The sequence below is a fragment of the Lissotriton vulgaris genome, chromosome 3_1 (assembly GCF_964263255.1).
Source record: "Lissotriton vulgaris chromosome 3_1, aLisVul1.2, whole genome shotgun sequence".
Lineage (NCBI taxonomy): Eukaryota > Metazoa > Chordata > Amphibia > Caudata > Salamandridae > Lissotriton > Lissotriton vulgaris.
This window is the reverse complement of record NC_141689.1, coordinates 913,219,646-913,245,778: the sequence shown is the minus strand read 5'-3', so window position 1 is coordinate 913,245,778 and position 26,133 is coordinate 913,219,646. Positions and strand designations below refer to the sequence as shown.

General features: G+C 45.7%; 1 protein-coding gene and 1 pseudogene across 1 annotated transcript in view; one reads left to right on the top strand and one right to left on the bottom strand.

The window, feature by feature from the left end:
- Positions 1–26,133, top strand: part of TRPM3 (transient receptor potential cation channel subfamily M member 3) — a 979,327-nt gene that overhangs the window by 693,921 nt on the left and 259,273 nt on the right. The window contains exon 17 of the mRNA XM_086963586.1: positions 22,976–23,204. Coding sequence (XP_086819712.1) covers positions 22,976–23,204 — 229 coding nt within the window. The remainder of the gene's footprint in view (positions 1–22,975; positions 23,205–26,133) is intronic.
- Positions 11,154–11,867, bottom strand: LOC147727204 (coenzyme Q-binding protein COQ10 homolog B, mitochondrial pseudogene; annotated as a pseudogene).

The following is a 26,133-nucleotide window of genomic DNA, read 5'->3' as shown; positions in this document are numbered from 1 at the left end:
CCAGCAGTGAAGATGACTCCAATGATTTCATTGATGAAGAGCCTCCTCAGCCGAAGGTCAAAGAACATTTCATCTGGAATTTTTTTTCCATACCTGATGACCAGAAGAAGGTAAATGCTCCAAAAGTGGAGTGCAGGATTTGTCACACAGTCCTGTCACGGGGTGACCCCACTAAAAAATATTCTTTTGGGAACTCCACAATGATTCACCATGTGGAGAGGAGGCACCCCCAGAATTTTGCCCGGGAAAGTGTCAGGGCTCTGGCACAAGAGGTTCCCAGTGATGGGGCCTCTACATCAACCGGAGGACCAACAACATCGGTGAGGGGGAGATCACAAGAGCTGGTTCCGAACATTCAGCCTGCATTTAACAAAGGCGTCCTTAAATGCAGATACTGTGATCAGCTACTTTGCTATGGGGAGCAAAGTGTTCTGCTCATGGTTCGAGCATTGGAGAACCATCGCTGCCGTTCCCAGCCCTAATTTTTTTTTTTTTTTGCTCCTGTTGAGCAGTTTCCATTCCTTGTTTTTGTTTTTGTTCTAAAAAAAGAAAAAAGAAGAAAAAAAAAAGTTCTTTTCAGAACTACCTCCAATTCTCATCAAAGAGCTATATTCTTAAAAAATGAAAAAGAGTAAGTGATGTGGAGTGCATTGATAAAGGAAAGGAAAATGAGTAAGAAAGAACAGAAAGGTATGAGAGGAGAAAGGAAGTGAAGTAGGGGGACTGAAAGAATGTGAGTGTTGGGAAGGAAAGTAAGGAGAAGGAGAGTGAACATGGGGAATGTAGATATTCAAAGAAAATGTAGAAAAGGAACAGGGGTGTGGAAGGGTAAGAAAAGATGCATTGCTGGAGTTGCATCATTTTTGTGACACACTCCAGCAATGCATCACTTTTGCGCTTACAGATACATCTGAAATACTGACGTATCTGTAAGTTCTTGCGACATAATACGTCATATATTTAATATGACGCATGAGTAGAAGACTGACGGCCTCATTTATGAGGCCATGCGTCACATTATACCTACGTCAGGTGTAATGTATGCAAAAGGGACGTATTGACGCAAGAAAGAGTCATAGAGGTGACGCAGTGAAATCTATGAGATATCTCTGCGTCAATTTTATGACGCTGTTGCGTCCAAATCTTGCGTCTGTTTCACAGCAGGCGTAAGACTGATGCAGGCCCTTTCACATGGTCCTGGCCCCATGTGAAAGGATGCATTGCTGGAGTTGCATCATTTTTGTGACACACTCCAGCAATGCATCACTTTTGCGCTTACAGATACATCTGAAATACTGACCTATCTGTAAGTACGTGCGACATAATACGTCATATATTTAATATGACGCATGACTAGAAGACTGAAGGCCTCATTTATGAGGCCATGCGTCACTTTTACGCCACCGGTATGTCACTTTTTGTGACGCACCAGTGCTGTAAAAAATGCACCTTATTCAGTCATATTTACAAAGTGACGCATCTAGGTAGATGCGTCACTTTGTAAACCCCTGCGCCACATTATACCTACGTCAGGTGTAACGTATGCAAAAGGGACGTATTGACGCAAGAAAGAGTCGTAGAGGTGACGCTGTGAAATCTATGAGATATCACTGCGTCACTTTTATGACGCTGTTGCGTCCAAATCTTGCGCCTGTTTCACAGCAGGCGTAAGACTGATGCAGGCCCTTTCACATGGGCCAGGCCCCATGTGAAAGGATGCATTGCTGGAGTTGCATCATTTTTGTGACACACTCCAGCAATGCATCACTTTTGCGCTTACAGATACGTCTGAAATACTGACGTATCTGTAAGTACTTGCGACATAATACGTCATATATTTAATATGACGCATGAGTAGAAGACTGAAGGCCTCATTTATGAGGCCATGCGTCACTTTTACGCCACCGGTATGTCACTTTATGTGACGCACCAGTGCTGTTAAAAATGCACCTTATTGAGTCATATTTACAAAGTGACGCATCTAGGTAGATGCGTCACTTTGTACTATTACGCCACCGGTACGTCACTTTTTGTGACACATCAGCAGCGTAAAACATGCACCTTATTGAGGTATATTTACAAAGTGACGCATGTATGCAAAAGGGACGTATTGACGCAAGAAAGGGTCGTAGAGGTGACGCTGTGAATAAACTGGGTTTTCCCCATGCTACGCTCCCCGGTCTGCGTACCGGGCACTCCCCCCGCGCAAATCGAATTTTTTTTTTGTTTGTCCCGTGGGGCCCTTTTATAGCCCCCACATCAAACCTAGGGGGTCAGGGGGGTCTACTCTAACCCCTTATGGTCATTTCCCCCTTTTTTTTTGCCACCTCTTGTGTCTCGATCCTACCGTCACACAAGATGGCGGCCGCTCCGGACTGTTTGGAATGTTTACAGACACCCGAGAGCCAATCAGCTTTCCGCGCGCGAACTTGCGTAGCGCGCTGGTTTGCGCCCCGGTGTGTGTACCGGGGCGCGCTTATAGATATATATATTTTTTTGAACCTAAATTACTCAAAATCCACTGGAGCACATATCTTGAGATATAGCAAAGGCACATCGGGCTACCAGTCCCTACAATTTTGCCAAGTTTGGTGAAAATCCATTCAGCCGTTCGGGCTAAAAGTGAGGTCATATATATATATATATATATATATATATATACTAGCAGCCCATCCCGAAGTTGTCCGGGTATGAATTGCTGCCGGACAGTAGTATATTGTTTTGTAGGATTTCGTTTTGATAGCATTTCTTATCTGTGACAGGCCTGTGAAACGCTCCGATTCACAGTGCACTGCTGATGCACTTAAGAGTGCGCGTTCAGTAGTGTGTGAACTCGAGTTTTCCTACTTTATTTTTCCTTGCAATATTATATAGCGTGAACTCGACAACATGGCAGGAGCACAAGTTACATTACAGAAGAACACATTCATTTGTGGTAGGCACGGGGAGACAAAGCGATTTGCCTGGAATCACAGGATGTTGAGCTGATGCCGAGATTCGAACGTAGCTCCCCAGCTCTAAAGTTTTCAATTCTAGAACTTGTGGCGGGAGGTGTGTCTAAAAGTGTATGTCGGTGCTGGCCATCAATGAGAGAGATCTGTGCATTTTTCAAATGGGTGGTGAAAAAACATGAGTATGTTGCTGGAGATGTGGGCCGCCATGCCACCAATGTACTTACTGGGGGAGGGTAAACACCCATTATTCCGCAACTTTCTTTCCGCATACCATCACTCTGCATACTTTCATTACTAAAGTACCATGACTCTGCAATGCCATTATAACGCACGGCATTACATTTTATATGCTTTTACCACGCATACATTTACAACAAAATTCGTTGTAAATGCATGAAAGGTAAAAGCATGTTTTTTTAATGTTTGGTTAAGGTAAATATGGGTATAGGGGTATATATTTTGGGGTACTGAGGTATATGTTTTGGAGTGCTTGGGTATTTTAAGGGTTCAGATATAGTTTTGGGTTATGAGGTACAGGGGTAGTTTTAGGGTTTAGGGATAGGTATGGGTTTTGGGGTACAGGGGTATTTTTAGGTTTCAGGGCTAGGTTTGGGTTTTGGGGTATAGGGGTATTTTTAGGGTTCAGGGGTAGGTTTGGGTTTTGGGGTACAGGAGTATTGTAAGGGTGCAGGGATAGGTTTGGGTTTTGGGATACAGGGGTATTTTTAGGGTTCATGGCTAGGTTTGGGTTTTGGAGTACAGGGGTATTTTAGGGTTATGGGGTAGGTTTGGGTTTTGGGGTACAGGGGTATTTTAAGGGTTCAGGGCTAGGTTTGGGTTTTGGGGTACAGGGGTATTTTAGGGTTCAGGGGTAGTTTTGGGTTTTGGGGTACAGTGGTTTTTTTAGGGTTCAGGGCTAGGTTTGGGTTTTGGGGTACAGTGGTATTTTTATTGTTCAGGGGTAGGTTTGGGTTTTGAGGTACAGGAGTATTTATAGGGTTCAGGGCTAGGTTTGGGTTTTGGGGTACAGGGGTATTTTTAGGGTTTAGGGATAGGTTTGGGTTTTGTGGTACAGGGTATATTTATAGGGTTAAGATGGGTTAGTGTTTAAGGGTGTTGGGGTATTTTAACGAGTAAGGGTGGGTTATGATTATGGGGTGCAGGGGCATTTAAAGGGAGCAGGGTGGGATTAGCACACAATATGAGACATGGCATGAAGGGGGGAACATACCACACGCCCACAGCACAACGCAGACACGCCCACAAGGGACTACTTTGCTGGCACGGTTCTTTTACCTTTTATATGTATATGGTGGGCGTCTGCATAGCCTATGTCCTTCTGCTGCAACTGCCCTTTCCAACGCTGTATTGGGTGTTGTGATTGGTGCTGTGGGTCCTGAGATTACCCGCCTCAAAGGTTTGGGCTCTCTCTTTATTATATTAGTATGGATATATATGTATATAGACACACACACACATTACATATATGTGTGTGTGTGTGTATATATTCACTGAAAAAACAAAGGTTTACAAGGATGTTATAGTTAGGATCAGATTTCCCTTGTATAAAACCAGTAAAATTCAGCAGTTATAGTTACCTGAGCTAAGAATAACTTATGCCCATGCAATACACTGCTTATCACCTAACATATTACATCACATATGACATGGTCAGTGACATCACTAATGACATCTCAAATTACAACACTGTTGACATCATCCAGTGAGTGTAAGTATTTTTTAAGAGTTTATGATTGTTAAACATATATACTAACCTATTACAAAAGTTAAATTGCTATACTAGGTACACTACTACTGAGTGATTCTGCTTCTAAGGCATTATGTGAGGGCTATGTGACTGTATGTATCCTTGTTTGTTCAGGTGTTTGAAGGGCTGTATAGGTGTATAAGTGGGTGTGTAAGTAGCTGTGTGGGTAAGTGAGATGCTGTGTGAGGGGCTGTATTGGTTAGTAAGTGGGTGTGTCAGCGGCTTTATGGGTGAGTGAGTAACAGTGTGTAAGTGCTTGTATGGGTCAGTGAGTGGTTGTTTCAGTGGGTGTTTGGTTAAGGTTGCTTGTGTGTGAGAGGTTGTATTGGAGAGTGAGTTTATGTATGAATGCTGTATGATTGAGTTAACGGATGTGTGAGTACCTGTATGGATGAGTGAATGGGCATGTAAGTGGCTGTGTGGGTATGCGATTGAGTGTATTAGGGCTTGTACGGGTGAGTGAGTGGTTGTGTTGAAAGGCTGTATGGGTGAGTGAGTGTCTGTGTAAGTGACTGTGTAGGTAAATAAGTGGGTGTGTGGGTTAGTGTGTGGCTGTGTGAGTGGCTGTACAGGTGAGTGACTGATTGTATGAGTGGCTCTATAGGTGAGTGAATGGTTGTGTGAGTGGCTGTAAAAGTGAGTGAGTGGGTGTGTGAGTGCATCCGTGGAAGAGTATGTGGGTATGTGAGTGCTGGTATGGATCTATGAATGGGTATGTGAGTGGTTGTATGAGTGTGTGAGTGGTTGTACAAGAGGTTTTATGGGAGTGTGAGAGGGTGTGTGAGTGGTTTCATGGATGATATCATCAGTGATATCATTTAAGATGTTATGATTGATGTCACTGACCATATCATGAGTGATGTAATATGTGAGGTCATAAGCAGTGCATTGCAGGGGCTTAGGTTATAGTAAGCTCAGGTAACTATAACTGCTGAATTTCACTGGTTTTGTATGAGGTAAATCTGATCCTAACTATAACATCCTTGTAACCTTTGTTTTTTTCAGTGAACCCAACGTTTTTTTTAAATTCTATTTCCTAACTATAATGTCCCTGTAACCCTTGGTTCTTTCACTGAAATTCTAAGTTTTCTCAAAATCTATTTCCTAACTATAACGTCCATGTAATGTTTTGGTTTTTTAAGTGAATTTCTAGGGTCTTTTAACTTGTAGTCATGTTTGCAGAGTGGGGGGGAACCTGGGCAGGGCCTCCGACCAGCTCTCAGGTATCACACTGGAAGGGACTTACTGGAGGTAACAGAAGGGATTTTTGGCTCCCAAGGCCTCTCAGCATCCAAAAGGACTTCATGCCCCAACCAGTATTGTGCCAAGAGGCACGTTTGCAGAGTGGTGGAAAAACGGGGCATGGCCTCCGAAGTCCTCACACCAATCCTGCTCTGTGGAACTTACTGGCGGTAACAGGAGGGGTAGTTGGCCCCCAAGGACCCTCTAGAGCCAAGGGGACTACCTCCCCCATTCAGCAGTACACCAGGAGGTGCATTTGCACAGTGGTGGAGAAAGGGGGTGCCACCTCCGACAACCTCTCAGCAATCTCCCTGTGTAGGGCTTACTGCAGGTAACAGGATGGCTAGTTGGCTCCCAAGGATCCTCAGCAGCCAAGGGGACTTCATCCCCTTATCAGTAGTGTGCCAGGAGGAGCGTTTGCAGAGTGGTAGAGAAAGGGGCATGGCCTCCAAAGACCTATCATCAATCCCACAGTGTAGGACTTACTGGAGGTAACAGGAGGGCTTATTGGCCGCCAAGGACCATGTGGAGCCAAGGGGACTTAATCCCCCAATCTTGCTCCAAGAGGCATGTTTGTAGAGTGGTGGAGAAAGGGGGTGTGGCCTCCGAAGTCCTCTCAGCGATCAGGCTGTGTGGGACTTATTGGAGGTAACAGGAGGGCTTGTTGGCCCACAAGGACCCTCAGCATCCAAAGGGACTTTATCCCCAGCCAGCAGAGCACCAGGAGGTGCGTTTGCAGAGAGGTTGAGAAAGGGGTGTGCCCGCTGAATACCTCTCAGCAATGCCACTGTGTGGACTTACTGGAGGGAACAGGAGAGCTTGTTGGCCCTTATGGACCCTCCGAATCCAAGCCTTCATCCCCCAACCAACAGTGTGCCAGGAGGCGCGTTTGTAGAGTGGTGGAGAAAGGGGGCAGGGCCTTGTAAGACCTCTCAGCAATTCCACTGTGTGGGACTTACTGGAGGAATCAGGAGGGGTTGTTGGCCCCCAAGGACCCACTGAACCTTAGAGGACTTCATCTCCCAACCAACAGTGCACCAGGAGGTGAGTTTGCAGACTGGTGGAGAAAAGGGGCAACCAGCAACTTGCCAGCCGGACATTAAAAAAGAAATACTCTGGAAGGGGGGCTGTGTGGCCCCCCTTCTCTGGGCCAATTTCACCTCAGGGACCTCAGCCCCCCAGCCAGATATTTCTTGAATGGGGAAGTGGGCTGCATGTACCCTCTACCAGGCTGATTTAGGCTCCGGGGACCCCATCCCCTGGCGCTCAGACTTTTTTATTTTAAATATTTTTTTTAGGGGAGCGCGGGTACATGGCCCTACTCCACAGGCTGATTGCAGACCCACGGACCCCTTCCCTGGGGCCAAAACCCAGCATTAATATGGAAGTGGGCTGCATGTCCCCCTTCCCTGGGCCCATTTCGTCCCCAGGGACCCAATCCGCTGGGGCCCAGCCTTTATTATTTGTATTTCTTTTAGGGGAGGGTGCCTGCATGCCCCCCACCCTGGGCTTATTTCAGACCTGGTACCCCATCCTCTGGGACCTGGACATTGAAAGTGGATGGCTTCAGGGTACTGACTCTCCACTGGGACCGTGGGAGGATCCTGAAGGCCCCCGCAGTCCCTACCAGCTTCCCGTGTCCTGCTGGAGCCGGTATTGCTTTGACAAAGAGGGAGCTGCTAATGTGCAGCTCCCTCTCTCTCAAAGCAATTGTGATCTTCTTTGGGAAAGCCAGAACAAAATGCTCCTGCTTGCTGAAAGCGGATCACAGTTTGCTATGGCTTGGTGGGAGCGGTAAAGCTCCCACCAAGCCATAGCAAACAGCTATGCCCCTGGGGTGGGCACCCCTGGACATAGTAGTAGCTTTGTGGGTCTCGGCTTCAAGCCTAGTCCCAAGATGGCTGCCAACACTCCCTGGTTGAAACAAATTTCAGTGGGATTTTGGGCTCCCAGATATATATTTTAACCTAAATATCTCTGAAACTACTGACTTGATTTACACCAAATCACAAAAAGATCACTTTCTGGACCAACATCTAGCTTTCTGAGAAAAGTTGGCGTAAATCCGTTCAGTGATTCAGACTGTAGTCGTGTTCAAAAAATGAAAAATCCCCATAGACATAACATGGGAAAAATCAATTTTGGGACCCCCCTTTTTTCTCTGCTCTAGCTTGACCGATCATCCCGAAACTTTCAACACACCTGCTGAACCAAAACAGGGATGTGTGAGCATTCATGAAGATTCATCAAGTGGCACCAAAGTTATTGCCAAAACAAAAAGTGCTTTTCCTATGGAAAGTTTGGTCCTAACTATAACTGGCTACTGGTTATTGCATGCAGGTAATACACATATGTATGTGTGTGTGTGAGTATATATAAGCAAACGCTGTGGGGACCGGCTTGGTTCTCATAACCTGGGCTAACCTTGTCAGAACCCAACAAACACTACTTTTGTGAAGACCGGTGCAGCAGGAGGGCCAGTCCCCATAGTGTTTTATGTACTTTCCAGCGAGTGTATCAAAAAACTAAAAGTGCAGTTATATTTATATTGGTCCGCTTTATAACCTACCCTACTATCAAAGCACACTTGGACTTAGAATGGTAAATACACACTTCATTGCGGTCAATGTCTAATTCTCATAATAATAGGTATGTTATATGTATGTGTGTGTGTGTTTGTGTGTGTGTGTATGTTTCTCCAGTCAAAAAATGAACAACTTAAAGCCTTTGGTAAAATGAAAATGATCTGAAAAATCAACACAGGTATAGCAAAGCCAACTCAAGACTCAGCGCCCCCAGACCCAACTCCCCATCCAAGAATGGATTTATTTGGGGGGGTCACATCTCAAACACCCTACCTGAAGCAATGCCCCTGCTGAAATGGACATCATTTTAAGTGGCTATGTACAGTACAAAAGCCAGTGGTTGATGTGGACTCACCATCTGACCTATGCTGTAGGCTGTGGTGAGCAGAAATAAAATGTGATTGACAGCTGAACAGACAAATGGATGAAGAGGGCTGACCCAAAACCCCTCTTTGTTTGTATATATGAGTATTGATGTAAGAATCAATGAATAAGTTACTTATAAAGTGCAGCGTAAGGCTTCATGGTAGTTGGACCTGGCCCTCTCTGCAGAGTAACCCCCAAACGTTTTGCCAACATTCGTTGCTGATTTCCTTTTTGTTGGCTTTAGGACTCTGTGCACTTACTGCTACTAACCAGTGCTAATGTACTTGTGCTTTCTCCTTTAAACCTGGTTAAATTGTCTTATACTCAATTGACATGTTTAATTTATTTGTAAGTCCCTTGTGGAGTGGTGTACCATATATCCAGGGCCTGCAATTTAAATGGTACCGGTGGGACTGAATTACGATTGGGCTACCCACTGAAGTAGTACCTTCAAACATGTCCCAGGCCTGCCACTGCTGCGTGAATGCAGTTTTAAACTGCCATATCGACTTGGCATTTTATTCCCCTTGCCAAGCCTTAAACTCCAGTTTTATTATGTATAAGTCACACCTAAAGTAGGTCCTAGGTAGATCAGAGTGCAGGTTACTGTATAATTAAAAGGTTGGGCATGAATTTTATGTTTTACATGTCCAAGTAGTGAAAAACTCCTACATTTGTTATTTAATACTGTGAGGCCGTCGCCTTTCATAAGATAACAATGGGGCTGTAATTTCCAATTAGGAGATGGTGGCTTTATCATGTTTGGTGTCTTTCAAATTTAGGTGAAAAGCCCTATTTAATTGCAAAGTTGCATTTTTCGTAACATTTTTGAAAATGCCACTTTTAAAAAGTTGGCATTTTCCTGGCCTTAGTCCTTTTGTGCCTATAGCCCATCCTGGGTCACCTGACTGGGTGTAACTGACACTTAGACTTTGAGAATTTCTCCCACACAGTCATAAAATAGAGGGATTAGATGTGCCTGGATGGTCCATCTGCTGGCAGGATGAGGGGGCCGAAGCTGAGCACCGTCCCACTTACAAATGAATAGTCTGTGCTCTATCTTCACACAAAGGGCCTAATGACCCCACAGCCAGGTTGAAACCGGGGCAGGGAAGGTAGAAAATTCCATGCACTTCTAAGCCATTGTTTTAAAGCTTCTCTCACCTTCCAGAACCACGGTACCAGAGTATAACAAGCATTTGCATTACAATATGCCTCGCATTTGCGAGACTTACAGCTATTGGCTTTGCCAACAGAAGACCGGGCTCCGTACAGAAACATAAAGCATGGCACCTGTGCATATAAAGTTATGCGCATGGTGACCCAAGAAGCGGGTGCCAAAGTAATAAAAACAAGTTAATAAAAATGAAAGTGCCATCAGTCAGCTGCACTTTCAGTGCAGTCTCATATGAGTAAGTATGTAGTAAGTAAGTAGTATGCTTATAAAGCGCACGAATGCCGAGGCGTCTTGGCTCTGAGGGATGATACAAGTTTAGCACAGAAGTGGGACATTACTACTGCCTCGCAAATATTAGAGGGCGCGGTACCTTGTAGTGTGGTCGCATTGGGAGGAAAGTAAAAATTGAAAGTACCCTCAGCTAAGCGTCGTCTTAAGTGCGGTTGCCCCATCCTGAGGCAAGGCAAAGTAGACATAAAGAAAATAGTCCTTGGAAAACAACAAATGCACTCAGGAGAAATAACACACATAAAAGGGCGAGGCAAACACACCAAAAGGCAGAACAAATCAGCCAATTCACCAGTCAGAAGAAACACATTTGAAACACATTTTGAAAGGCACAGGAAGGACCCAATCATAAGCGATGGGCGTGCCTTTAGCGGATACTCTAAATACAACGGGGCAGATTTATGTTGGTAACAGTGGCGGCTGGTGACATTTGTTAGTGGTGGGGCGGAAAATGAATTTCATAGAGCACCGTAGCGATTGAGAAAAAACTATGGGGATCACCTGCTCACCTCAAATGAGTTACCACACCAGACACCACTATCCCATGGGCTTGTTCTACTTGCTCTTGCGTAAACCGTGGCTTCACCCCTGCTCCCGCACCTCAGGTCCGCTGTATCACTGTACTTAATCCCTCACCTCAGAAGTGGTTAAAACACTATTCTGGCGTTTGGAACGTAAGGGCGGCTGCACTTTGACCCTGGGCATATCTTTTGGAGGGGATATATCAAAGCTCCAGAATCTGCTCCTAGAAGTGGATGTATTTCTGTCAAGCTTCACGTGTGGTGCACTTCATGATGCATTAATTCACGCGGGATTACAGTCTCTGGGCCATAGAGTTTGGATGCTCTTCTTTCAAAGGCTGCAACCATCTGTTTAACAACCTCATCGAAAAATACGGTAGCTAGTTGAGAGTGTATCAATGACCGGAATTCAAACGAGACTGAAAAATCCAAGGTGCATGTTCTAGGATTCCCCGGGATTCCAGGGCTAAATCGCCATTCTGTTTCAAGGTGATTAAACAATTTCCCATCTGTGCAGGATGCCTTAACTAAGTGTGGTCTCACTAGAGTAACGACTGATGTATACTTCTCCACCACAGGGGCAAATCCGATCTCCAGCTGTGCTTTGAGGTAGCCACTTCTCTTCGATACAACATCTGATTTTTTACACCAGGGCACAAAATGTTTGTACTGATCAACAATCGCCACCACATCATACATTTCCTGCATGGAATACCCGAGAATTCTTCTCTCCGCATACTCTTTTCTTTTGTCCGAGAATGGTGCAGAAAAGCTGAATAATGTTCTTTCCGAGGCAAGAGGACTAGGTAGGAACGCCTGTGAAGCGGAGCACCTGCTCATCAGTATACCACAAGAAGGTAAATGTCCGGTAACGGAGGCGCGCCGCACAGCCGTCACCCTGCCGGGAGCCGGGCACTCCGCCAAGCCGGTGATCACCCTCCTCAGCGCCCGGCCGCTCTTCGCCATGGTGCCCGCTCACGGCCGGTAGTACTCTTCAAATGAGTGTGAAGTCACTCACTCCCGAGGACAACTCCACCCGCCGCTGCTATCCTACAACGCCACAGTCCCTACGGCCTCACCTTGTAGAGCGCTGCTCCATTGTCTCCCAGCCCTGTTTCCGCGGTGGCTGCCTTGCTGTCCTCAGTCCCACCCCTAAAAGTGCCTCTGCTGCTGTACACCGATCATTTAGCAGAATAAGCAGCGCCAGTGATCCGGGGCCCTGCACTTACCTTAGGCTCCGCTTCCCGCCTTCAGGTCCTGACTCCCGCGGCGCCGTCCTGTTTGAATTCCGTGGTGTTGACTCGTCGTGACGCAGCAGGAAGGCTGCAGGCAGCCTCCCTTCCCTCCCCTCAACCACAGCACAGCGCTGTGATAGGTTCGGCCGGCTGCCCCCTACTGACGTCATTTCTCTCTGTATGCTGCAGCACAGCAGCATACAGAGAGCAGGGAGAGTGGGAGGGGTTACGCGAGGGCAGGGGGGAGCGGCTTGCCTACTGTGTAAATACTGTCTGTTTGGGTAGCCTCTCAGGCAGCCCAAACAGACAGTATTACGAACAGTGGGCAAGCCGCTCCCCCCTGCCCTCGCGTAACACCTCCCACACAGGAACTTCTGTTTTCTCGTCATGCGGAGAAGGCAAGGCAGAAACAAATGGTAGTTATTATCATTGGTAATAACTACCTTTGTTTGCCTCCTCGCACGGCGAGAAAACAGGGGGGGGCGGCGCCCAAACGCCCCCATGGACCAGCCGCCACTGGTTGGTAATGCGCCACGTTTGTGTCACGCGACTGCGGCGTAAACGTGGCGCATCCCTACGACCAATTTACAACGTGACGCATCAAGGCAGATGCGTCACGTTGTAAAGCCCTGCGCCACATTTGGGCGTTTCGGCGCAGGGTGGGCATTCCGGGGCAGGTGCGCCTCGCAAAAGTGGCTGAGTGAAATCTATAAGATTTCACTCAGTCACTTTCAGGCCAATGCTGCGTCAAAACCCTGCGCCTGCTTGAAGCAGGCGTAAGGCTTGATGCAGCATTGGACAGATAGGGCATCCCGAGCCTTGCTGGAGCTGCGTCGCGCTTGCGACGCAACTCCAGCAATGCACCACCTTTACGGCACAGATGCGTCACGCATCTGTGCCGTTTTTTTCACCATGGTGCGCCACATTGTAAATGCGGCACACCATGGGTGGCGGAGCTGCGACGCAAAATAACTGGCGCATCCCTGGGGATGCGCCAGTTATCATAAATCTGCCCCATTATGTCTCACAGAGCAGCGCATGCGCGCTGCCTAGGCTTGACCTAAAAAAGTGACCTCACACACCAACTCTTCAGTATACTTTTGGTCCTAAGGATACTCTGCTAGGAAGAAGGACTGTGCCGCAGCCAGCCTGTCTCTTCGCATACCAGCATTGACAGACTGCGAGATACTGCCAAAGCAAAACCACAGCTCACCCATTCACAAGGCATGACCTGGTTTTCGCGCCATGACAATGACCTCTCATGATGCTCCTCTTGATCCTCATAGCCCCCCTTCAACGCAAACAGGACACTTGGCACAGAATTAGAGAAATTAAACCTTCAGTGGGACTAATCTTGGACAGTATCCTGCCTGCGTTCCATCGTGGTCGGCCTGAAATTTTGACTTTGACTTCTGCAAGGAAAGTGTGAGGATCGTGGAGGAAGGGTCCACTAAGCAGGACCTACAGCAATGCCCAATATGAGCTTTGAGTTAGAACTCTGGTATGGCATGCCCCAAGAGGACTAAATGGGTCTGATCCTGAGAAGGATGAGGAGGAAGAGGAAAACTGCTTGCCAATGGCTCTAGAGGAGCAGGGTGAGCCCACAGAGATGGAAAAACCCTCTGAACCTTATGCACGAAGCAGTGTTTGCTCCCACAAACTGTCTTCTGAGGAGTTGAAGGACAGAGTTACTGAGAGGGACCTGAGGTTGCAGCTGACCTAACTGGCTGCATAGGAGAGCAAACCTGATGCTAAAATAGCTCTGGCGAAGGCGAGAAAGGCTGAGGGTCCTTAGCAAAGAAGAATCTAGCCAGGAGGCATAGCAAAGGAAAGCTGAGAAAGAGAGAGCCTTGGAAGAAAGAAACATGTTGTTGACTCATAAACTGAGTCTTAAAGAGCTGGACTTGAGAGACAAACAGCTGTTAGAGTCCAGCAGGAATGGTGGCGGCAAACATGCAGCGTCCAGTGGTAAAGGAAGGATTGATATACCCAAGGACATGGTGCCTGACTTTGAGGTGGGGCATGACATAGATGGTTTGAGGCATATGAAGTAGCTCTAAAGCTGCACATGATTACTGGGGAGACTTGGGCAGCGGGCATCTGGGGACATATGCCTAGTGATGGGAAGAACACCCTTATTGCTCTAGAGAAGGGGAATAGAATGAGTTATCCCCTTGTAAAGGAGACCCTTGTCAAGAAGTATGGACTCACTCCAGAAGAGTACAGGTTGACACTGGGTGGTTGGGTGCAGGGTAGTGAAGTAAACACCTATGAGGCACTAAACCCTAAATTAAACTAGGCTCAAAACCCTGGTTGCTTGGCAGAGAGCAGTCAGGCTTAACTAAGAGGAAATGTGTAAAATAATTGCGCAAAACTTCAAACAGTACAACATAACAACAACAATTCAATCAGTCGAACCGGAGATATGCAATTTGAAAGATTTTAGTACAAATAGCACCAAAAAGCACATTGTGCCATCTAGAGAAATATGGTTGCACCAGACTGGGACAAAGTCACAAGTTCAGGCTGAACGCAATGGGGTACGGGCGCTACAGAGAACCAGTTAGGCCCGCTGAACACAGTACCTTAAATCCTGGTGTTGGAGTGTTGCAAGGATCCATGTTGAAGATGTGAATGCAGCCGAAGTGATGCATTGGTTCCAAGATGCAGTGAGGTTGTAATGCGAGGATCTGCATTGTCATCGAGGAACACATTTATGAGGGCTTGCAATGTGAAGTCCAGCACTGAGAATTTGTCATGCAGTTGGGGTGATGCATCAGTTTCGATGAGCTGTGGGGCTGCGACAAGGGATGCAAGGGCCTGCGCTGAGGATGCCTTGAGAAGGGGCAGTTCTTTGGAGAGGCTGCTGAGTTGATGAAGGTCTTTGTGATGAGTCCAATCCATGAAGCAGCGGCAATGCAGCAGTTCTGCTTGGGTTGTGTGTACAGCAGAACAGATGTGTTGGTTCTGCTGGATCCACTGAGGCTGGCAAATCACCTTAGGCCAACTTTCAAGGGTACAGGATTGGGGTGACAACACTTGGCAGGGTAGACTCACAGATGGCAGATTCCCAGCAGTGGGGTCAAGGATGTTGGAATCTTCTGTCCTTGAGGTTCAAGTCAGGAAGCCAGCCTTGGAGTCACTCTGATGGTCCTCGGTTCAACAGATGCAGGTCCAGTCCTTCTCATAAAGGAAAGAGGGCAGTCAGCAGAGAGGGCAGCAGTCCTTCAGAGCAGCAGTCTAGCAGAGTGCCAGGTTTTCAGTAGCACAGCAACCCTTCTTTTTGCTACAGGTCCAGCAGTGTACTGAAGAGGTGGTGTCTGAGGTCCAGTATTTACACCCAGTTGTGTCTTTGAAATGGTGAGAATCGTATAAAGGCTTGCCTTTGAAGTGTACATTTGCTTTGATCTGTGACTCGCAAATTGCACTTTTTAGCGGCTCTCAATTTGCAAGTTGCAAAACCAGCTGCAAAACAGTGTCTGAGACACTGTTTGCGATTCCCAAATGCGTCGCAAGGGACCTACTCCATTAATATTCATGAGGCGGGTCGCAATTTTAGACCCAGAGGGAATGGTTGGCACTCACAGGGATGGTGGCCTGCTGGGGTCAGCAGATCACCATGACTGTGACTGCTTTTTAACTTAAGCAGTTTTTTAGGAATGCAACCCGTTTTCCTTAAAGGAAAGTAGGATGATTTTCAAAAATAAAAATGAAAAGTTTCCTTTTCATTTTTTCAGAGTGGGCAGTGGTCTGCTGGACCACTGACTGCTCAGAATTTTTTTTGCTGTCACCATTCACAAACAGGAAGGGATCACTTGGGGACTCCTTCTCGTTTACAAATGACTTACCGCCAATTTGAAATTGGTGGTAAAATGCAAATGTTTTGCGACCACATTCACAGTTGGAAAACATTCCCACATACCAGTGTGACTCGCTATCAGGAAGGGACGCACTTGGCACACCCCTTTCTAATACCGACTCGCAAACCCTATTTTGCGAGTCTGTAATATGTTACTGACTCGCAAAATAGGGTTGGCACAATTGAACATGCATTTTACTGGTCACAAATGGCCCAATGAGCCGTTTGATGCTGGTACTATGCGTCATACATCTGGCCCTTTGTGTCATACTTGTGATTCCTAGTGGGTTGCAAAGGGACCTACCTCATGAATATTAAGGAGCTAGGCCACAGTTTATGACTAATTTGGAATGCCTGCCATCACATGGATGGTGGCCTGCTGAAGTCAGCAGACCACCATGTCTGTGACTGCTTTTGAAAAAAGTTTTGTTTGTAATGAAGTCTGTTTTCCTTAGAGGACAATGGGATGCATTTCAACACAAAAACAAAACCCATGTGTAAACCCCTGATTACGCATATTAACATGTTAAAGGGCACTTAACGTATCCAATAATTAATGCCTCAAGGCTCATTAACCATATCCTGCATATTTTGTTGTGTTGAACACCAAAATCTGCATGATATTCCCCTCAAACTTGTAATAGGTGCTATTAATCACACCCAATAAATAACATACCCTTTGGTATCGTCTGTCAGTGAAACAGCTCAGAGATGCGAGTATGCAAAACAACAGCTTTCTGTAGCTCTGTGCAGATTTATAATCCTAATATTCCCCTTTTTGTCTGAAATGAATGGCTTTTTAGCTTGTATTATATTGCTAATTAAAACTGAAACAGAATTCTGGACGTTTTAAAAATATGGGGGCATATTTACAAGAAACTGGCAGAGCGTGGTGTGATGCCAAAACTGGTAATGGTACCCTAGCGCCATTTTGCTAGGGAGCCTGCAATTCAGGGGCAATTGTTTATGTGCAGGAAGGAACACCTTCCTGCACATAAACAATATTTACAGGCGATCTGCTCTATCTATGTGTGCTGCAGAATGTAGCACACGTGGAAAGTACTGCGTGCATAGGAGCATTATTTACAAGGTGACGTTAAGCCTTAAGTGGCTTAGCGCTGCTTTGGAAATAAGGCAAAGGAGTTAACGCCCCCAGAACTGCGGAATAAGTGATGTTCTGGTGGCGTTAACTCCCTGTAAATCTGCCCCATGGTCTCTATCTCGCTTGCTCTGCTGCATCAAGTCAATTTACATTTTTTGCCTCAAAAGACAGTGTGCGAGCTGTGCAGTGCGCAAATGTATCCATTGTCAGCTTTGCACTAAATGAATGGACTCGTTCAGCACACAGATGGAGTTGTTAAAACATGTTTTTTCCTTCTGCTGATGTGTATCAGCACCTATTTTATTGTGTTCTGTATTTTGCAGTGTGCATAACTAAGTTTGTGTTTCATGTCTGTCACGGGTTGCAGATGCACTTTGGGCTACGTCTTTTATTATTATTTTTGTTCCTGCTGCCCAAAGGTGAGATTATGACTGCTAATAAATTGTACTTTCCCTGCCACTCCGGCGAAACTTATCTCTCCAGGCTATGAGTTGAGTGTCATGCAGGTGCCAAAAGATGAATTTTCGACCAATTGGTGTTTTACTCATTCCTTCCTCTCTCTCTCTGCTCCTTACTTCCTGTCACATTTGAAATACCTTCTCCTATTTCTCCATGCCATTCTTCATTCTTTTTTCTCCACTTTTGATTTTGTAATTCCCTTTCTTCCTCCCGTCTTCTGTTAGACACATTTTCCACTCCTCTTCCCCTTTTTCTCAATTTTTTCCTTCTCACCTTACTTTCCATATCTCTTCCCCCATTCTCTCTGCCATCTTTGCTCCATTCTTTCATCCCTCTGCTCCATATTATTCCCTTCTCTCACCTCTTGCTCTAACTTTTCACTTCATTCCCCTTCTCCTCCATATGTTCTTACTTCACTTCTCCATCTACTTGTTTCTACTTGCTTACTTTACTTCTCCATCTACTTGCTTCTTGCTGAGTTACTAACTCACTAATTTGTTTCCTCTCACTGCCCCGCTACCTCACTTTCTAATATGCCACTTCTTCCTCTGCTTTTTTTCACTTCATTCCCCAGTCTGTAATTCACTTCACCCCGTGTTATGTTATGTTATGTTATGTTATGTTATGTTATGTTATGTTATGTTATGTTATGTTAAATCGACTTGATATAGCGCGGAAATCACCCAGGGCATCTCGGCGCTGTTTGTGGGTCAAAGACAGAAATAAGAGTGGGTGTTATTAGAATGGATGAGCTTTATTTGTTTTCTGAATTTACAATAACTGGGACAGGAACGGACGTGAAGAGGGAGCTTGTTGCAGTGCACGGCATTGAGATAGGAGAAAGCCTTGCCGCCACTGTGTGTTAAACGGATACGGGGAATCCACAGCAGGGCTTTCGAGCTGGATCTTAAATTGCGAGGGGGCATATGCTTTTATTCTTTTCTGCAGATAAAGTGAGCCTTTTCCCTTTAAGGCATTATATGTGAGGCAACAGATTTTGAAATATGCACGTTTCCTCGCCGGCAGCCAGTGTAGTTTTTTCAGCAACGGTGCCGAAGAGGTGCCCGCTGAGCACTTGAGCACAAGCCTTGCTGCAGTGTTTTGAACAACTTGAAGCCTAGAAATAAGTGTTTCACTGTCATCGGCCAACAGGGCATTGCCTTAGTTGAATCTGCTTATTTCTAAGGCCTAATCCAGCATTCTTTGGGCAGTGGTAGAAAGGTAAGGGAAATTTCTACTCAGAAGTGGTGGGTAGTGGTAGCAAAAGTCAGTGGTGACAAGGATGTGATCTCTCATGGTTAGGGCTTGGTCCAGTTTTATCCCCAGATTTTTTACTGCATGATTGGGTACAGGGGAGGCGCAGAGTCGCTGCGGCCACCAGTCATCAGTCCAGATGGCAGGGGCTTTGCCAAACATCATAACCCGGTCTTATTAGCATTAAGCTGGAGATAGTTCGTATTCAGCTTGTCTGCGATGGCTAACATGCCTCAGGAGAACTGTTCTTTTTCCGCCTCCAGGTCCTGGCCAGGAGTGAACAGCTGAGTATTTTCTGTGTAAGATATTATAACAAAGCCAAACGCTCTGCGATCTCCGCCAATGGGGCCATATAAATATTAAACAAGGTAGGATTCAGACGTGAGCCCAGCGGCAAGCCCTTAGCTAGGATTATTTTGGGTCAGGAATAAAGACCCGTGATGACAGTTTGGTATCTTCTGTTACCACCAGTACATCCCACACAGTGGGATTGATGAGAGGTTGTTAGTGGCCTGCCCGCCTTCTCCACCACTCTGCAAATGTACCTCTTGGTCCACTACTGGTTGGTCCTCTTAGATGCTGAGGGACCTTAGGGGCCAAGAAGCCCTCCTGTTACTCCAGTAAGTCCCATACAGCAAGATTCCTGAAAGCTGGTCGAAGGCCCCGCTCCCTTTCTCCATCACTCTGCAAACACACTTCCTGGCACACTACTAGTTGGGGAGGAAGGCCCCATGCCTCTTGAGAGTCCTTGGGGGCCAACTACCCCTCCTGTCACCTCCAGTAAAACCAACACAGCAGGATTGCTGAGAGGTCTTCAGAGGCCGTGCTCCCTTTCTACACCACTCTGCAAATGTGTCTCCCTTGTGCACTACTGGTTGGAGGATGAAGTTCTCTTGGATGCTGAGGGACCTTGGGTGCCAAGAAGCACTCCTGTTACCTCTGGAAAGTCTCATACAGCAGGAGTACTGAGGTCTAGTCGGAGGTCCAGCCCCCTTTCTCCACCACTGTGCAAAGATGACTAGTAGTTAAAAAACATAGAAATACACTTAAAAAGACAAAGTTTACAGAGATGTTAAAGTTAGGAAATAACATAAAAAAGTTAGCAATTCCCTTAAAAAACCAAAGGTTACAGGGATGTTAGAGGTAGGCTCAGATTTCACTCATACAAAACCAGTGAAATTCAGCTGTTATAGTTACTTGAGCTAACTATAACTTATACCCCTGCAATGCACTGCTTGTGACCTCACATATTACATCACTCATGACATGGTCAGTGTCGTGACTCAAGACATAACTGATGACATCTCAATTGATATTTCAGATGACATCACTGATGACATCATCAAGTGAGTGTAATTGTTTTAGGTTTATGGGTGTTAACCTTTTATAATAACCTACTACAAACAGTGACACAAGCACACACTCACCCATACAGCCACTCTCACAATCACTTACTCACACATCCAGTCACTCATATACTCCAACACTCACCTACACTGCCTTTCACATATGCAGTTACTCACCCATCTAACAAGAAACACATCCATTCACTCACCAACATCAGCATACACAGACTCAGTCACCCATACAGCTCCTCAAAGATGCACTCCCTAACCCACACACCCCTCACCCATCCACACAGACATTCATACACCCATACAGATAGACAACCAAAGAATCATCCATACAGACATTCACGTACCCACTCACAAACCCATACAGCCACTTAGACACCAACTGACCAACTGATGCAAAATTCAGGCAACCTAGTCACTCACCCATACATTCACTGAGACACCTAATCACTCACTTATACAATCAGTCACTCACAACCACTGAGTCCTCCATACAGGCACTCATACACCCAATGATTCATCAATACACCTTAGTATATATATTTAACACTCATAAACGTTTTAAAAACACACAGTCACTGAATGATTTCATCAGTGATGTCATTTGAGATGTCATCAGTGATGTCATCATTGATGTCACTGACCATGTCATGAGTGATGTAATATGTGAGGTCATACGCAGTGCATTGCGGGGGCTCAAGTTATAGTTAGCTCAGCTCACGATAATTGCTGACTTTCTTTAGTTTTGTACAAGTGAAACTTGAGCCTAACTACAATGTCTATGTAACCGTTGGGTTTTTTCAGTTAATTTCTACTTTTTTTAGAATTCCATTTCCTAACTATAACGTTTTTTTTCAGTGAATATATATATATATATATATATATATATATATATATATATATATATATATTACTCACACACACTTATATGTGTATACGTACATATATGTATGTATTCATACATATATATATATATATATACACATACATACATATATATATACCTATACGTATATCAATAGGCCAGGGCGTTTTCAAGGTTTAGGAGTGGGTGAGGGCATTGGGAGGCTAGGGTATTTTTAGGGTTTAGGATGGGTGACAGTATTTGTGTGGCAAGGGTAGATTTAGGGTGGCTGATGGTATTTAGATTGCAAGGGTATTTTTAGGGGCTTAGGGTGAGGAAGGGTATTTGGGTGGCAACAGTATTTTTAGGGTTTAGGGTGGGTGAGTTTAAGGGTTGGGGTCGATAAGTTAATATATATATATGTATGTTTATATATATGTATATATAAATAGATATATACACACAGGTGCATATGTATGTTTGTGTAATTACCTTCGAAATACATACATTTTCATTGTAAAGGCATGTGTGGTAAAGGCATATGCATGGTAATTGACACATTGTAAAGGCATGCGTGGTAATGGCATGTGTGGTTCCGTCATACATCCGGTATTGGCTTGTGAGGAAAATGCAATTATGACCGCAGACAAGTTACTTCAGTGGGCTAGGGTGGAAGATGGTTGAAATAGCCTGGTAAAAACGGTAGCCCGCTTTGCAAGAGTAGCAAAATACATATATAATTTAAAAAAATGTACTAATTAGCTGTAATTTTCCATTGGTAGAAGATTCTCATATTCTGAATGACTTCATTTAAGATTTGTGACTATTAAGAGAGTAAAAACCAGGATCTAAGCCACCTTTGGGATGCTTGTATATTAGGTGCTAGTTATTGATATGAATTTACCATCAGCACCACCACTGTTACCACTATGACCGTCATCATCACTACTGCAACTGCTGCCACTACCCTCTCCACCATCATTGTCAACACCATCACTACTACTACACCACCACTCTCTATACTGCAGTCCTCATCACTATAACAATCATCTTCATGTTTGCCAACATCACCCGCACAGCCACTAAAACCAGCACTATCCCCACCATTCGCCAGCAGCACTAACCACCATGATAACAATCACCACCAAAACTACCACCATCGCCACCACTACTACCACCATAAAAACTGTTACCAAAACTATCACTACCATGATGTTCTTGTGTGAGAGGGTATTTGGCAATTTTGTGATGGTGCCTGTAAGAGAAAGGTTGATGTGGGCATGTATGAGAGACATTATGTGTATTTTGTAAAAAAATAGAAAAAAACACAAGACCTATTGGCTTTTCCAATGCTTATTTCTGCCTGCAGTTAGCTTGTGCATTGCGTACTGCTGCTTTAACTCTGTTGATGCCATTGCTTTGGGCAAATTGCATAAATTCTTCCACATCTTTCTTGCAGAACACTGGTGCTTTCAGGGCTGCCTTGTCCAAAGCAGCATCCTCTAAATCTAGTTAGTGATTGGTTACACATGAGGGGGCAGATTTACAAGAAAGTGGCTCAGTGCGTGCTGCAAGCCATTTGGCTGCGCCGCACTGAGTCACTTTCAAAGCACAGGAATGCGACATATTTACAACAATAATATCTGTGCTTCCACCTGCACTGGCCCACAAACTGCTGTCATGCCCTGGCGCAGGCACCCTTTCACCATGGTGGAAAAAGGCCTGCTTCATGGGGAAATTTTTTATGGTTCAGTAAGGGTTCCCTTCCTGCACAAAAACAATCTGAAATTGCCGCTTTTCTACTTCTATGTGGGCTGCATTAGTAACGTGCAGCTTCTGGCACATGGTGTTTCTTTTCATTAATAAATGGCTGAGCATAAAACGAAATTATAAAAATTTCATTAATATGCATTTTGTGCAGCAGTGCACTGAGACTAATGAGCCCCCCATTGGCCCTCTGCTGCAGGGAATTCGGCCAATTGGCGGTGGAGTTGCTGGACCAATCCTACAAACAGGATGAGCAGCTGGCCATGAAACTCCTGACCTACGAGTTGAAGAACTGGAGTAACGCCACGTGCCTACAGCTGGCTGTCGCAGCCAAGCACCGGGACTTCATCGCTCACACGTGCAGCCAGATGCTTCTCACCGACATGTGGATGGGTCGGCTAAGGATGCGCAAAAACTCTGGGCTTAAGGTTAGTTAATGCTTCTACATTGCAGAATATTCAAATGTGGTGTTTAGCTTTATTTTCCTCAATGATATGTCTTTTCTTATTTTTCTTCAACCAGTTTAGTTCTTACTGTCACCTGCACTTCCTTCCTGCTCTTTCCTACTTTACTAATAAATACCTGTCATTTATCTATCAATCTAACTTCACTAATTACGCTTTGGCCTTTTCTACCTATGCTATAGGTGTAGCAAGTCTATTATTTGTCTATTTCGAAGGGGAAGGGGGATCCTATTCTTACTCTCATCTGGATATCTGGAATTATTAATGATAGCCTGAGTTCTATAGAAGTAATCATAGCAATCACATATATATAGGGGATATTTACAAGGAAGTGGTGGAATGTGGTGGTAGCCTCCTTGGCTTAACACCGTGCTCCGCCACTTCAGAAATGCAGGGCTGCACCGTATTTACAAGAATACTGTGCAGCCTTGTGATTCCCCCTGTGCTGGTGCTCATTTAGCTGCTTAGCGCCAACGCAGGCATCTTTGCACCATACCAGTGCAAGGGTGCCTGTGTTGAGGGAAATCATTGTTTATGTGCAGGAAGGTCCCCCTTCCCGCACATAAACAATCTGAAATGGCATTTTGAAACTTCTATGTGTACTGCTTAATGCAGCGCACATAGAATTTACAAAATGTAATTTTGTTTAAATTCTTGCTTATGTGCAGGAATCAATAGCGCTTTGCTGTTTCTATGTGTGTTGCACAACGTAGCACGCATGAAAACAGCAAAAACGAGGAGAAATTAAACATTTCTCATCGCTGCGCATGGGTAAGACCAGGTATTCCCTGGTCTTAATTTTGGTGCTGCCCCATATTTACGCCACCCAGCATCAACACCCATTAATTATGATGCTGCCCCTATGGTGCAGCGTCATAATCAATGGGTGTTGCGGTCGAATGCCCACCACAACACCCATTGCCCTCCCCTTTCACGCTAAGGATAGCGTGAAAGGGTGCCTTATTAACAAGAAGGCGTAAAGCCACTTAAAGTGGCTTAACGCCGCCTTGTTAATAAGGCGAAGCCCCTACCCCCACCACAATGTTCGAGAAAAGAGGTGTTATGGCGACGATAGGGGCTTACAAATATGCCCCATAGTGTCTACACTAACGGTCCATTAAGTTTTCTGGTACCTGCCTATACTTTCATTTTAAACACCGTAGTCAAGCTGCCTTCAAGCAAACACAAAACCTACAATCAAGCCCCACAATTAATAGTTTTTCCTACTGGCATTGACATTGATGGTTCATATTGCTTTTTCCCTGAGAGAAAGCCATTTTGGTGGAATATGTGTGATGTGAGAAATTCTACCTTCTGCCGTAGTGGCTGCCACTGTGAGCTGTAGACACCTGTTAAATGGAAAAAAAACATGCTTAATTGTCGCCTATGTTTTAACTCGACCTGGACTGTTTGCGGCACTTCTTTGTGGTCTTTCAGTGGATCAACTCCAAACTGTTGGGTGCACTGGATTGGTCCCACCAATAGGAGGAAGCATAAGTATTAATGATAAAAGTGAAGCACTGCAAGAGCAAATCTTCTGCAAGATCACGCATTCTACCTTCCACATGCAACATTCCTGAAAACTCCTATTGGCAGGGTCAGCTCTAACATCCTGAGTTTAACCTTCAAAGTGGGGCTAAGGAAAATGAATCGTAAAACACGTAGAGATTCACCGAAAAAAAGCACTAATGCAGTCCTTGCCCACTATAATCAAATATATTTTTTGCAAATATTTCCGGCTGGTGGAGTGTAGAAAGCATGGTACTTCCTATACGAATCGATCTATTATCAGATCTAGCAAAGATGACACGTGTCATATTCATCTCTCCAATGGAATCTCTGTTAATATTGTCAAGGATAAACAATTTGTGATCCTTACTTACTGGGTTGATCAGATGTTTCTTCTTGTAGGTTCACAGCTGCGAATCCCTTAGAAAAGAATGCAAGAACATACTGTAGGAAGAGTAGGAGTAGATTTATAATGCTGTTGGACACATGCAAACATACCTTAAAACCCCCATATCTGAGGAGCTACGCCGCGAACCAAGATGGCCGCATAAGCTCCCGGCTCCGCCGACCTCCGCCGGCGGCTCGTCTATCCTGTCGTTTATCCTCTACCCATGCCCTGTGCCTGGATGTCTGAAGGTTGCCTGATGCCAGCGGTGCTTTCCCGGATTTCCTACCCTATTCAGCGACGAAGTTACGTTGTGTCCCATTTCTGGCCTACTCCCGGGCTGCCGCCGGGACCTCGATTTTTGACTCACCCGAGAGGGCTCTGATCAACATCGGCTGTGGGACAGCGATTGTGGCCGGTCTTCCAGGTCTGGATAATTCTTTCCGCTACTGACTCTTGTCCACGTTGCTGGATGGTGCCGGAGAAGAGACACCATGACGTGCTGCGATCCTCCTGCACCGTGGCTGTGGGTTGTGTGCCTGACCCTTGTTTCCCGGTCTGGGGGCTAACGGGCTGCACCCGCGGCCGGTGTCTGTCCTGAGTGTGCCAGTGCGGGGCGCCCTTGCTGTTGCGATCGCCGAATGTGTGCCCGGAGCCCGGCGATGTGGGCTGGAGACTGTGTCCCCCTCCGTCCTCTCGACCCCAGGATGGGTGGGAAGGATGGCGCACATTCGTTGAGATCCGTAATGGCGGCGATTGGGGCGCTCCGCTCACAATTCACCGGCGCATGTGTCTCCCTGACGGCGAAACTGGATGATGTCTGCTCGCGACCGGCTACGGACGCTGCAGCGCCTGCACAGAAGTCTGTGATCCAGACGAGCGATTTGACCGGCCATTTGCAGGGGCCCGAGCGGGGGCCCGACTTTGCTCCTCGGAGAGTCGACCTCACCTTCCCTTCATCTGTTGCAGTACATGGTCTTCCCTCTAAGTCTCCTATCC